This window comes from Gorilla gorilla, chromosome 2, assembly GCF_029281585.2.
Source record: "Gorilla gorilla gorilla isolate KB3781 chromosome 2, NHGRI_mGorGor1-v2.1_pri, whole genome shotgun sequence".
In the NCBI taxonomy this organism is placed as follows: Eukaryota; Metazoa; Chordata; class Mammalia; order Primates; family Hominidae; genus Gorilla; species Gorilla gorilla.
Window position 1 is genome coordinate 57,261,655 of NC_086017.1, and position 14,000 is coordinate 57,275,654.

Below are 14,000 nucleotides of genomic sequence, written 5' to 3' on the forward strand. Positions count from 1 at the left end.
CAATGGTGCGATCTCAGCTCACTGCAACCTCCACCTCCCAGGTTCAAGTGATTCTCCTGTCTCAGCCTCCTAAGTAGCTGGGACTACAGGTGCCCACCACCATGCCTGGCTAATTTTTTGTATTTTTAGTAGAGACAGGATTTCAACATGTTGGCCAGGCTGGTCTCGACCTCCTGACCTCAGGTAATCCACCTGTCTCGGCTTCCCAAATTGCTGGGATTACAGGTGTGAGCCACCGCGCCCGGCCTGGTGAAGATATTTTCTATGTCAGTTATTCAAAATTAGTACAAGGCCAGGTGCAGTGGCTCACGCCTGTAATGCTATCACTTTGGGAGGCTGAGGCAGGTGGATCACTTGAAATCAGGAGTTCGAGACCAGCCTGGCCAACATGGCGAAACCCCCTCTCTACGAAAAATACAAAAATTAGTCGGGCATAGTAGCAGCGCATGCCTGTAATCCCAGCTACTAGGGAGGCTAAGGCAGGAAAATTACTTGAACCCGGGAGGTGGAGGTTGCAGTGAGCCAAGATCGCACCCCTGCATCCAGCCTGGGCAACAGAGTGAGACTCTGTCTCAAAAAAGAAAAGCTAGAAATTATTACACTTAGTAAGGAAGGCACGTGAAAAACTGAGACAGGCCAAAAGCTAGGCCTCTTGCACCAGATCACCAAGTTAGGAATGCAAAGAAAAAATTCTTGAAGGAAATTAAAAAAGAATCGAATGATGTCATATCTCTGGATATCAGATTCTCCCCCTTCCCCGGGAATTGCTGGGTTTTTTTGTGTGTTTTTGATTGTTGTAGGCTACCCCTGTGCCAATAATCAGCCTGAAATGTAAACTTAAAGTTGTTTTTTTTTTTTTTCCCGAGACAGGGTCTCGCTCTGTCGTCCAGGCAGGAGTGCAGTGGCACAATCACGGCTCACTGCAGCGTCCATCTCCCCAGTTCAAACCATCCTCCCACTGCAGCCCCCAAGTAGCTGGGACTACAAGTGCACACCACCGCATCCAGCCAATTTTTAAATTTTTTGTAGAGATGGGGTTCCCCTGTGTTGCCCAGGCTGGTCTCAAACTCCTGGGCTCAAGTGATCTTCTGGCCCCAGCCTCCCAAAGTGTGGGGATTAAAGGCATGAGCCGCAGCACCCGGCCTTCTAAACTTAAGGTCTTCACAGGTCTTTTCTGAGCCTGTATCATTCCCTGCACATGCGCAGTGACTTTCTCATTTGCCCTATATATGTGGTTGCTTTTGAACATCTTACTCTTTAGTGTCTGCCTCCCAAAGGAGGAAAAAGAGAAAAATGAAGAAGGGAAAAGATGCCAGGCCTTTAGATCCCTTGGAAGTTCCTTCAGCTAGAGGTGAAGAAGCTTACGGCCATGGAGGGAGGTGCAATAGTGGAGGAGCTGCCTCTTTCTCTGTACCTCTGTGATCAGAAGCAGCAATCAGCAAGATCTCCTGTATTTGGAGGACAGAGTCCTTTTTGTCCATGCTGGCTCCCACAAGCTGCTCCTGGAACTGGTGCTGGGGGTGGGAGATGGGTGGCTGCTACTATGGTAGGGGCTGAAATTGACCAAAATTAATGGCAGTGAGCTGTACTGTCAAAGCCTTTGCCTAGAAGTTGTAAGCCTTTAATAGACTCCAGAGTTAAGTCAGATTCTGCCAGTGCAGCTTGTCTTGGTGGGGAGACCAAGCTTCTTCTTATGCTGTCTTCTCAGAACCCTCCTCATAAATTGAATCTTTAAAAAGGGTTTATTTGAACAAAGTTTGAAAACTAGTGAGATAATCTTAGCCCCTGGGGCAACCATCATTTTGCACACACAGGCACACACTACACACAAGGACGCAACACACCCTAGAAGGAGCATTACCACCAATCTCCAAAGCATCCTCTGAGACATATCCTCCAAAGCATAAGGCAGGCAACCTGCACAGAGCAATGGGCTGGGTAGAGCAGCCCCTGAGAGAGCTGTGAGCCAGCAGCCTTCAGACCTGTGCTTTTCCAGTGCAAAAAAAGCTCACACGTGGCCATCTGGGGTAGCCACTTCCCCTTCCTGGGACTTGGTTTAATTTATCCCAGCAATGTGGGAGTTGGACTAGATCACTGTTTTGTTTTTGTTTTTGTTTTTGAAGACAGAGTCTCACTCTGTCACCCAGGCTGGGGTGCAGTCTATCTCGGCTCATTGCAACGTCTGCCTCCTGGATTCAAGCGATCCTCCTACCTCAGCCTCCTGAGTACCTGGGACTACAAGTATGCACCACCATGCCTGGCTAATTTTTGTATTTTTTGTAGACATGGAGTCTCGTATATTCCCCAGGCTGGTCTTAAACTACTGGCCTCAAGCAATCCTCTGCCTCAGCCTCCGAAAATGCTGGGATTACAGGCGTGAGTCACCACGCCTAGTCTAGATCACTGTTCCTTAAACTTGTGAAACCCCAGAACAAATTTTCTTACACAGGACATTGATAATAATCTTTCAGTGAAAAAGTTATTGGAAGCTTTAGGCAGTCCTCTTTCCCTGATCTGAGCCTCAGTTTCCTCATCTGTAAAACCAGGGTTTGAATAGTTGTTTCTAGGAAGACTTTCCTTTTTAAACTCTGAAATAAATTCTTGGCTCTGTGATTACAGGGAATAAAACTGACAGGTGCAGGGGATGCTATGGGGGTGTCGCAGCATCAAGCTCTCTCTCAGACTTCTCTGTGTGGCTCTGCGCAGCTCGTCTGAGAGTCTGACAGACCAGGCTAGAACCACAGGGGGCTGCATTCTTGGGTGGATTAAAGGGTACAGGTGATCTCTTGGATCTGGAGGGGAGACTGCTTCCATTGTTTCCCAAAGATGGTTTTAGGAAGTACAAGACAAATTTTATTTTATTATTTATTTATTTTTGAGACAGAGTTTCACTCCTATTGCCCAGGGTGGAGTGCAATGGCACAACCTCGGCTCACCACAACCTCTGCCTCCAGGGTTCAAGCTATTCTCCTGCCTCAGCCTCCCGAGTAGCTGGGATTACAGGCACTCGCCATCACGCCCAGCTATATTTTGTATTTTTAGTAGAGACAGGGTTTCTCCATGTTGGCCACACTGGTCTCAAACTCTTAACCTCAGGTGATCCACCCGCCTTGGCCTCCCAAAGTGCTGGGATTATAGGTGTGAGCCACCGCACCTGGCTTTTATTTTATTTTATTCTATTTATTTTGTTTTATTATTTTATTATTTGAGATGGAGTCTCACTCTGTTGCCCAGGCTGGAGTGCAGTGGCGCAATCTCGGCTCACTGCAAGCTCCGCCTCCCGGGTTCACGCCATTCTTCTGCCTCAGCCTCCCAAGTAGCTGGGACTACAGGCGCCCGTCACCATGCCTGGCTAATTTTTGTATTTTTAGTAGAGACAGGGTTTCACCTTGTTAGCCAGGGTGGTCTTGATCTCCTGACCTCATGATCCGCCTGCCTCGGCCTCCCAAACTGCTGGGATTACAGGCGTGAGCCACTGCGTCTGGCCTTTTATTTTATTTTTTGAGTTAGGGTCTCACTCTGTTGCCCAGGCTGAAGTGCAGTGACATGATCATGGCTCACTGCAGCCTCCACCTCCCAGGCTCAATCACTTCTCCCCCTTCCCAAGCCTGTAGTCCTGAGTAGCTGGGACTACAGGTATGCATCACCGCACCTGGCCAATTTTTGTATTTTTTGTAGAGGCGGAGTCTCACCATGTTCCTCAGGCTGGTCTCAAAATCCTGGGCTCAAGTGATCCTCCCACTTTGGCCTCCCAAAGTGCTGGGATTATAGGCATGAGCCACCATGCCCGGCCAAGATTTTTCAATATTTTTATATGTGCTATTTTAGTGAGTATTGAAAAAAACTGCGTGGCTAGCGCATCACACCTGTGATTTTAGAGCTGTTATTGCTTAGGATGTGGCTCTTAATTTTAAAAATGGATTGTTTAAAGAAAAATGTTAAGTACAAGTGGTATTTGGATATGGCAGAGGTCATGATGGAGGGGTATGATAAGAATGACTAGATTTGAGAAGCATTGGCCTAATGCTGTGAGCTGCAGCTGTGACATGCCTTATTCTTGCACTGGGCATTCTAGAAGCCTCACTACCAGGGAGATTATCATCCCTGTTTAAAGAAGAGACTGAGTTTCAGAGTCTCCCAAGACACTGCTGGGAAGTGGTGTAGAGTACAACTGGTGCCTGACTCTTCTGTTCCACTGTCCCCAGGGTGTATGTACCCCTTCTGAGAGCATCCCTGCTGGCAGCTCAGAGCCGAGCTCCCAGAGTGGAGTGTCCTGGAGGATTTCTTCTGGCTAAGTCCTAGTGAGAGGCTCTGGTCCTCTCTGCAGGGGGCTGAGGGCAGACAGGTGTCAAGCCATCCCCCTCACTGTGCACCTGCTCCGTGGAGGGTGTATTGTTTGCTTTTCTGTTTGTTTAAGCAGAGGGTTCATTTTTTTGTTGTTTTCCCCCCAAAATAATAGCTCTGTTGTTTATCATAAATATTGAAAATGTTTAATATAAATACATAAACAATATGAAGAATTAAATACATGTCTGTCAGATGTATACATATTTATCTATCTATTTATTATTATTATTATTATTTGAGACCGAGTCTCACTCTGTCACCCAGGCTGGAGTGCAGTGGTGCAACCTCAGCTCACTGCAACTTCTGCTCCCCGGATTCAAGTGATTCTCCTGCCTCAGCCTCCTGAGTAGCTGGAATTACAGGTGCGCACCATCATGCCTGGCTACTTTTTGTGTTTTTAGTAGATACGGGGTTTCACCACGTTGCCCAGGCTGGTCTTGAATTTCTGGGCTCAAGCGATCCACCCGCCTCGGCCTCCCAAAGTGTTGGGATTATAGGCGTGAGCCACCTCGCCCAGCCATATCTATCTATTTATATAGAATAAGATAAATTACTTAAATCCTGTCATTCAGAGATAATCATGGTTAACATTATGGTGTACAGTCTTCTGAATTCTCTTTTTGTTTATGTACCTATTTGTGGGTTTTTTTGTTTTTTCTTTTAAGACAGAGTTTTGCTCTTGTTGCCCAGCCTGGAGTGCAATGGCATGATCTCAGCTCACTGCAACCTCCGCCTCCCAGATTCAAACGATTCTCTTGCCTCAGCCTCCCAAGTAGCTGGGATTACAGGCACACACCACCACGCCCAGCTAATTTTTGTATTTTTAGTAGAGACGGGTTTCACCATGTTGGCCAGACTGGTATCGAACTCCTGACCTTAGGTGATCCGTCCGCCTCGGCCTCCCAAAGTGCTAGGATTATGGGCGTGAGCCACCTTGCCTGGCCTGTGTACCCATTTGGATATCAGTATTTGTATGATCCCATTTGTTACATTCTTTTTTTTTTTTTGAGATGGAGTCTCGCTGTCGCCCAGGCTGGAGTGCAGTGGCGCGATTTCGGCTCACTGCAGGCTCCGCCCCCCAGGGTTCGCGCCATTCTCCTGCCTCAGCCTCCCGAGTAGCTGGGTCTACAGGTGCCCGCCACCATGTCTGGCTAATTTTTTGTATTTTTAGTAGAGACGGGGTTTCACCGTGTTAGCCAGGATGGTCTCGATCTCCTGACCTCGTGATCCTGCCGCCTCGGCCTCCGAAAGTGCTCGGATTACAGGCGTGAGCCACCACGCCTGGCCACATTCTTTTCTTTTTTTTTTTCCCCCAATAGCATGCCATAGGCATCTTAACATATGAGTAACTAGAGACTCTTGTCTTTAGTTTTCATGGCTGCAGCATATTCTCTTGTGAGGCGCCTTGACATAATTAATTTAAAACAGTCCCCTTTAGTGGGAATTTTGGTGGGTATCCAGTTTTACCTTTTGCTTTTTTTGAGAGACAGGGTCTTGCTTCATCACCCAGGCTGGAAAACAGTGGTACAACCATAGCTTACTGCAGCCTTAACCTCCCAGGCTCAATCGATCTTTTCCCGTCGGCCTCCCAAGGAGCTGCGACCAAAGGCACCACCACGCCTAGATAATTTTTAAAATTCTTTTTTGTTGAGACAGGGTCTTGCTACATTGCCTAGACTGGTATCTAACTCCTGGCCTCAAGCAATCCTCCCACCTTGGCCTCCCAAAATGCTGGGACCACATGTGTGAGCCCCCGCACCTGACCTGGAGTCCAGTTTTTGATCCTGGTAATAATGCTGTGATGAATATCCTTGCGTTCATATCCAAGCATTTGCTTTCCTGGATGTCTGTTACTGTAAACTTTTAGATACAGAACTGTAGGTCATGCTGAGTGTGGCAGCTCACACCTTTAATCCCATCACTTTGGGAGGTAGAGATGGGAGGATCACTTGAGCCCAGGAGTTTGAGAACAGCCTGGGCAACATGGCAAAACCCTGTCTCTATTAAATTCAAAAAACTGTGGGCCAAAAGTTAAGTACAGTAAAAAACTTAAAACATGTTGCAAACTGCTTTTCAGATATTTGAGATGGGCTGGGCACAGTGGCTCATGCCTGTAATCCCAGCACTTTGAGAGGCTGAGGCGGGTGGATCACAAGGTCAGGTGTTCGAGACCAGCCTGGCCAAAATGGGGAAACCCCGTCTCTACTAAAAATACAAAATTAGCTGGGCATGGTGGCGTGTGCCTGTAGTCTCAGCTAATTGGGAGGCTGAGGCAGGAGAATTGCTTGAACCCAGGAGGTTGCAGTGAATACTGCATTCCAGCCTGGGTGACAGAATGAGACTCCGTTTTTTTTTTTTTTTAAAAAGGAAAAACTATGTGGGATAGATTCAGTCAGCCAGCTGCCAGCCCTGGCTTGTGGAATGTTTTGTTGAACGACTATAGGTATAGCCATGGACTTTTTGGGATCCCTTGGTGTGTGCAGTCGGCCAGCTGTGATGCATTTTCCTGGCATTTGTGAGTTAGCTGGCCTGCCTGTCCACTGCCCCATATGACAACAGGCCTGCTTCTCCCATCCTGCCCCCCAGAATGCTGTCCGTGTCCCACGAGACTTTGAGGGCTGTAGTGTCCTCCGCAAGTACCTCGGCCAGCTTCATTACCTGCAGAGTCGGGTCCCCATGGGCTCGGGCCAGGAGGCCGCTGTCCCTGTCACCTGGTGAGAGCCGCAGGCAGGGCTGGAGGATCCCACGGGGAGTCTGGGTGGTGGGGGTGCTCCTCCCCTCTCTTCCCCCTTCTCCTTGCTGCATAGGATGGGGAATGGCCTCATATGGTCCCCCCAGGCCTCCCCACATCCCCACAACGGGGTGTTTAGTCCCCTTACCTAATCTCAGGGCCCTGGCCAGCTCCTGCCCTCGAGATAACTGGGGTGCCATGTCTGCAGGACAGAGATCTTCTCAGGCAAGTCTGTGGCCCATGAGGACATCAAGTACGAGCAGGCCTGTATTCTCTACAACCTTGGTGAGCTGCCTGATCCCTTCCCCATGGCCCTACTCCCAGTCCTGCCAGCCTAGCTTTCAGCTCTTCAGATGGCCACAAAGGCAGTGGGCTGATAAAGGGAAGACTCCAGGATTCCCGCCCCTCCACTGACTTGCCCACAGCCTTGCCAGCTCCTCCACTGTTTTCTGGGCTGGGCCCGTGGGGAGCCTCTGCTGGGGCAAGGCTCTACTGGGCTGGCTGCCACACAGAGTTGCCACTGTGTGCTCTGTCTGGGAGAGAGGGCCTTTCTTCTTTGACTGGACAGCCCCTCCCCACTGTGGTTTTGGGCTGCTTCAGGCAGGAGGAGAGCGTGGCTGGCCTCAGCTTGCCCTGCTAGTCAGCCTTAGCCTGGCTCAAGGGAGAAGCCTGGGGAGCCCCAGAGTTCTGTGCAAACATCCCTGAAGCTTCAAGATTGGACCCCTTGGACAGGAGCCCTTCCATCCTCTGCCAAATGCAGAGCAGGAGACTGAGGGCTGGGCAGGACTTCTGAGTTTCCCTGTTCCCTTCAGCTTGGGTGTCCTTGGACTTGTTGCCCTGGTTCTCAGAGCCGTGTTGTCCTGATTGTGGATAACAGCAGTGCCCCCTCTGTCTCACCTTCACATGGGTGTGAGCAGCCCCAGGCCCCTAATACTGTCCCCTCCCTCCCCAGGAGCGCTGCACTCCATGCTGGGGGCCATGGACAAGCGGGTGTCTGAGGAGGTGAGGAGAGGGGCAGTAGTGGAACATGTGGACATACCAGGGAGGGGCAGCCTCCCAAGTATGGATGAATCCTGACCCATGGAGTGGACACAGGCCATCCTCCCACTCCCTCCCAGGGCATGAAGGTCTCCTGTACCCATTTCCAGTGCGCAGCCGGCGCCTTTGCCTACCTACGGGAGCACTTCCCTCAAGCCTACAGCGTCGACATGAGCCGCCAGATCCTTACGCTCAACGTCAACCTCATGCTGGTGAGGAGGCGCCCTGGTTGGAGTGGAGTTGAATCCAGGGAAGGGGATGGCCAGGGAGGGGGCAGTTGGGCCTGGATCGTGGACCAAGGCAGTGAGGGACAAGCAAGGGGCCTTGGCTTTGTTGAATCAGGAGCATGGTGGTGCTGCTTGGAGTGGGGGCAGCTGGGGGAGAGGGCAGTGAAGAAGGATCCCTCAGTCTGCCCCTGGGGAAGGATAAAGGGAAGGGGAAGGGGGAGGCCTTGGGTGAGCGAGGGAGTGCACCTCACGTGTCGCCCCAGGGCCAGGCTCAGGAGTGCCTCCTGGAGAAGTCAATGTTGGACAACAGGAAGAGCTTTCTGGTGGCCCGCATCAGTGCACAGGTAGGGACGGGGCTGAGGGGAGGCCTTCACTTTACTGCTGACTCCCCCACTCATTGGGCCCCACCCTGTTCTCAGGTGGTAGATTACTACAAGGAGGCATGCCGGGCCTTGGAGAACCCCGACACTGCCTCACTGCTGGGCCGGATCCAGAAGGACTGGAAGAAGCTTGTGCAAATGAAGATCTACTACTTCGCAGCCGTGGCTCATGTGAGGGCCTGGGGCCCCAGGGCGGGGCAGGGTGGGGCTGAGTGGCCACAGCTCAGGAAGCAAGTCGTGGCGTCTCTTCTTCTTTCCCAGCTGCACATGGGAAAGCAGGCCGAGGAGCAGCAGAAGTTCGGCGAGCGGGTGAGTGAGTTACAGCGAGGAGGGGACTGGGGACCAACGGCAGCCTTCAGTGAGATGCTGGTGTGCTCCCGCTCCTTACACACCAGGGGGTGGCCTTCTCTGTCTCACCCTGGCCATCACCCTGCTGGAGGCCTGGTGTCTTAAGTGTTGTCCCATCTGTGCAGCCCTCGTCCCTCGGGGTCTGAGAAGGTGGGGCAGGCTCCCTACAGAGCAGGTGGCTGGGGCAGGGTGTGGCACCACCTTGCAGCTGTTGGCTGGGGTGGTGCCCGGCTGCCTCCTGAGCTGCTTGTCATCTGATGGACAGGCAGGGCCGGGTGGGAGGCAGGAGGAGAAGGGGTCCAAGCAGAGGAGGACAGAGCAGGCTTTCCTGCCACCCTCCACAGGTTGCATACTTCCAGAGCGCCCTGGACAAGCTCAATGAAGCCATCAAGTTGGCCAAGGTAAAGCTGAGGAAGGCCTGGCTGCCCTGAGGGTATAGGAGCAAGCCCGGTAGGACTGAGGGGGTGTCCTGGTGCCAGCCTTGGTTGGTGCTAAGGCCCCACCCCTGTCCCTAACCCCACAGGGCCAGCCTGACACTGTGCAAGACGCGCTTCGCTTCACTATGGATGTCATTGGGGGAAAGTGAGTCTGTGGGGGTGGCCCTGGTTCCCTCTTTTTATGAAGGGTCTTGTCCCTCTGCTGGCATCTACATGGGAAGTAGGTTCTGGATCCCCACTGACACCCCGTGACTGCCCACTCCCCCTGCTCCTGATCCCCAGGTACAATTCTGCCAAGAAGGACAACGACTTCATTTACCATGAGGCTGTCCCAGCATTGGACACCCTTCAGCCTGTAAAAGGTCGGGGAGCTGAGAGGTGGGGGCAGAGGTGACGGTGGGGTGGGGACAGGACACAGGAGGCTGCCTCAAGGACTCTGCGTGGGCCTGATCTCCACAATTCCCACCCCCCAGGAGCCCCCTTGGTGAAGCCCTTGCCAGTGAACCCCACAGACCCAGCTGTTACAGGCCCTGACATCTTCGCCAAACTGGTACCCATGGCTGCCCACGAGGCCTCGTCACTGTACAGGTGGGTGGAGGGTGGCACAGAGGGAGGTGGGGTGTCTTGAGATGTGGGTCTTCAGCAAATGCTCTGTCGCTTCTGCAGTGAGGAGAAGGCCAAGCTGCTCCGGGAGATGATGGCCAAGATTGAGGACAAGAATGAGGTCCTGGAGTGAGTGTGGGACTTGGGCGGGGAGGCGGAGGCAGGCAGCACTTCCCGGGCCTCTGGGGGCCCCAGGGCTGCCTATGCTGGGAGAGGAATGAAATGTCCATTCCAAACAGGTTTCCCAATGCTGCCTTCCCGCCCAGGGTGGTGGGGCTAGTGTGTAAGGCAGGAGTCGTGTCCTGGGAGGAGGAGGTGCCTTCTGTTCCACTGTTTCCAGCAATGCCCTGGGCATGTTCTGTGAGACCAGGCCAGACCTGGTAGTAGGGGTCCGAGGTCACAATTTGCTCTCTGCTGAGACCTCAGATTGAGTGGTGAGGCTCGCCCTAGCGGCTCCTTTGACACGGTCAGAGTTGGATCAGCACCCAGCACCCACCTGGCCGTGTTGCTCCCCACAGCCAGTTCATGGATTCAATGCAGTTGGATCCCGAGACGGTGGACAACCTTGATGTCTACAGCCACATCCCACCCCAGCTCATGGAGAAGTGCGCGGCCCTCAGCGTCCGGCCCGACACTGTCAGGAACCTTGTCCAGTCCATGCAAGGTGAGTAAGGGGCAGAGCAAGCAGGTGGAAGGGAGTGTGGAGGTCATCTGCTGTGGCCTCCTCCGTGTCCCTGGTCACTGAGGATGGAGGCTGCACCCCTCTAGGCCCTGGCTCGGGCATCCACACCCACTCGTCTGAATCAGCATACCTCATGCACCCTGCTCAGTGTGCGCTGGGCCTCACTCAAGCCCTGACCTGAGGGGGGGGTTCTGTCTCTTGGGGGAGGGGCCCGGTCAGCCTGCCTCAGGGGCTGCCTGTACAATCCACAACCCCAGTGCTATCAGGTGTGTTCACGGATGTGGAGGCTTCCCTGAAGGACATCAAAGATCTGTTGGAGGAGGATGAGCTGCTAGAGCAGAAGTTTCAGGAGGCGGTGGGCCAGGCAGGGGCCATCTCCGTCCCCTCCAAGGCTGAGCTGGCAGAGGTGAGGCGAGAATGGGCCAAGTACATGGAAGTGCACGAGAAGGCCTCCTTCACCAACAGTGAGCTGCACCGTGCCATGAACCTGCACGTCGGCAACCTGCGCCTGCTCAGCGGGCCGCTTGACCAGGTCCGGGCTGCCCTGCCCACACCGGCCCTCTCCCCAGGTGAGCCCCACCAGACCCCATTGGGAGACTCGAGCTGGGGGTTTCTCTGGCCTCACTGACCACTGCTGCCCACAGAGGACAAGGCCGTGCTGCAAAACCTAAAGCGCATCCTGGCCAAGGTGCAGGAGATGCGGGACCAGCGCGTGTCCCTGGAGCAGCAGCTGCGTGAGCTTATCCAGAAGGATGACATCACTGCCTCGCTGGTCACCACAGACCACTCAGAGATGAAGGTGGGCTGGGTGAGCAGGGTGGAGGGGCTCTGGCTCCGGGCCCCACCCTTAGGAGTCGAGGCCCTGAGTGTCCATCCCCGGCCCCCACCCCTTCCTCAGAAGTTGTTCGAGGAGCAGCTGAAAAAGTATGACCAGCTGAAGGTGTACCTGGAGCAGAACCTGGCCGCCCAGGACCGTGTCCTCCGTGCACTGACAGAGGCCAACGTGCAGTACGCGGCCGTGCGGCGGGTACTCAGCGACTTGGACCAAAAGTCAGTGCCCAGTCCTCTGCTCTTTCCCGGAGCCACCTGGAGCCCAGCCCCATGGTTCACCTGGAGCTGGCCCTTCTGCCCACCAGGTGGAACTCCACGCTGCAGACCCTGGTGGCCTCGTATGAAGCCTATGAGGACCTGATGAAGAAGTCGCAGGAGGGCAGGGACTTCTACGCAGATCTGGAGAGCAAGGTGGCTGCTCTGCTGGAGCGCACACAGTCCACCTGCCAGGCCCGCGAGGCTGCCCGCCAGCAGCTCCTGGACAGGTTTGTGTGGCCCTGGGGCTGTGGTGCGGCTTGGGTCCAGACAGGCTGGGGTGATGGGAGCCTGGCCCCACTTTTTCCCTGCCTGTCCCACAGGGAGCTGAAGAAGAAGCCGCCGCCACGGCCCACAGCCCCAAAGCCGCTGCTGCCCCGCAGGGAGGAGAGTGAGGCAGTGGAAGCAGGAGACCCCCCTGAGGAGCTGCGCAGCCTCCCCCCTGACATGGTGGCTGGCCCACGACTGCCTGACACCTTCCTGGGAACTGCCACCCCGCTCCACTTTCCTCCCAGCCCCTTCCCCAGCTCCACAGGCCCAGGACCCCACTATCTCTCAGGCCCCTTGCCCCCTGGTACCTACTCGGGCCCCACCCAGCTGATACAGCCCAGGGCCCCAGGGCCCCCTGCAATGCCCGTAGCACCTGGGCCTGCCGTCTACCCAGCCCCTGCCTACACACCGGAGCTGGGCCTTGTGCCCCGATCCTCCCCACAGCATGGCGTGGTGAGCAGTCCCTATGTGGGGGTAGGGCCGGCCCCACCAGTTGCAGGTCTCCCCTCGGCCCCACCTCCTCAATTCTCAGGCCCCGAGTTGGCCATGGCGGTTCGGCCAGCCACCACCACAGTAGATAGCATCCAGGCGCCCATCCCCAGCCACACAGCCCCACGGCCAAACCCCACCCCTGCTCCTCCCCCACCCTGCTTCCCTGTGCCCCCACCGCAGCCACTGCCCACGCCTTACACCTACCCCGCAGGGGCCAAGCAACCCATCCCAGCACAGCACCACTTCTCTTCTGGGATCCCCGCAGGTTTTCCAGCCCCAAGGATTGGGCCCCAGCCCCAGCCCCATCCTTCACAAGCGTTTGGGCCTCAGCCCCCACAGCAGCCCCTTCCACTCCAGCATCCACATCTCTTCCCACCCCAGGCCCCAGGACTCCTACCCCCACAATCCCCCTACCCCTATGCCCCTCAGCCTGGGGTCCTGGGGCAGCCGCCACCCCCCCTACACACCCAGCTCTACCCAGGTCCCGCTCAAGACCCTCTGCCAGCCCACTCAGGGGCTCTGCCTTTCCCCAGCCCTGGGCCCCCTCAGCCTCCCCATCCCCCACTGGCATATGGTCCTGCCCCTTCTACCAGACCCATGGGCCCCCAGGCAGCCCCTCTTACCATTCGAGGGCCCTCGTCTGCTGGCCAGTCCACCCCTAGTCCCCACCTGGTGCCTTCACCTGCCCCATCTCCAGGGCCTGGTCCGGTACCCCCTCGCCCCCCAGCAGCAGAACCACCCCCTTGCCTGCGCCGAGGCGCCGCAGCTGCAGACCTGCTCTCCTCCAGCCCGGAGAGCCAGCATGGCGGCACTCAGCCTCCTGGGGGTGGGCAGCCCCTGCTGCAGCCCACCAAGGTGGACGCAGCTGAGGGCCGTCGGCCGCAGGCCCTGCGGCTGATTGAGCGGGACCCCTATGAGCATCCTGAGAGGCTGCGGCAGTTGCAGCAGGAGCTGGAGGCCTTTCGGGGCCAGCTGGGGGATGTGGGAGCTCTGGACACTGTCTGGCGAGAGCTGCAAGATGCGCAGGAACATGATGCCCGAGGCCGTTCCATCGCCATTGCCCGCTGCTACTCACTGAAGAACCGGCACCAGGATGTCATGCCCTATGACAGTAACCGTGTGGTGCTGCGCTCAGGCAAGGATGACTACATCAATGCCAGCTGCGTGGAGGGGCTCTCCCCATACTGCCCCCCGCTAGTGGCAACCCAGGCCCCACTGCCTGGCACAGCTGCTGACTTCTGGCTCATGGTCCATGAGCAGAAAGTGTCAGTCATTGTCATGCTGGTTTCTGAGGCTGAGATGGAGAAGGTGAGAAGAGGGGGTGGGTGCCCACGAGGGCAGTGTGGGGCGGCAGGGCAG

General features: G+C 55.2%; 1 protein-coding gene across 8 annotated transcripts in view; it reads left to right on the forward strand.

Moving 5' to 3' along the window:
- Positions 1-14,000, forward strand: part of PTPN23 (protein tyrosine phosphatase non-receptor type 23) — a 32,517-nt gene that overhangs the window by 16,823 nt on the left and 1,694 nt on the right. For 2 of the 8 annotated variants that reach the window (XM_019023919.4, XM_055382224.2), the window contains exons 3-20: positions 6,934-7,061; positions 7,287-7,363; positions 8,031-8,080; positions 8,197-8,328; positions 8,607-8,687; positions 8,763-8,894; positions 8,985-9,032; positions 9,416-9,472; positions 9,595-9,653; positions 9,791-9,870; positions 9,982-10,096; positions 10,175-10,240; positions 10,630-10,775; positions 11,051-11,362; positions 11,438-11,592; positions 11,692-11,843; positions 11,930-12,109; positions 12,203-13,949. In XM_019023919.4, coding sequence (XP_018879464.4) covers positions 6,934-7,061; positions 7,287-7,363; positions 8,031-8,080; positions 8,197-8,328; positions 8,607-8,687; positions 8,763-8,894; positions 8,985-9,032; positions 9,416-9,472; positions 9,595-9,653; positions 9,791-9,870; positions 9,982-10,096; positions 10,175-10,240; positions 10,630-10,775; positions 11,051-11,362; positions 11,438-11,592; positions 11,692-11,843; positions 11,930-12,109; positions 12,203-13,949 — 3,717 coding nt within the window. Of the gene's footprint in view, positions 1-4,587; positions 4,710-6,933; positions 7,062-7,286; positions 7,364-8,030; positions 8,081-8,196; positions 8,329-8,606; positions 8,688-8,762; positions 8,895-8,984; positions 9,033-9,415; positions 9,473-9,594; positions 9,654-9,790; positions 9,871-9,981; positions 10,097-10,174; positions 10,241-10,629; positions 10,776-11,050; positions 11,363-11,437; positions 11,593-11,691; positions 11,844-11,929; positions 12,110-12,202; positions 13,950-14,000 lie in introns of all 8 variants that reach the window. The other 6 variants (XM_055382225.2, XM_063703745.1, XM_055382226.2 and 3 more) reach the window with 5 other exon arrangements.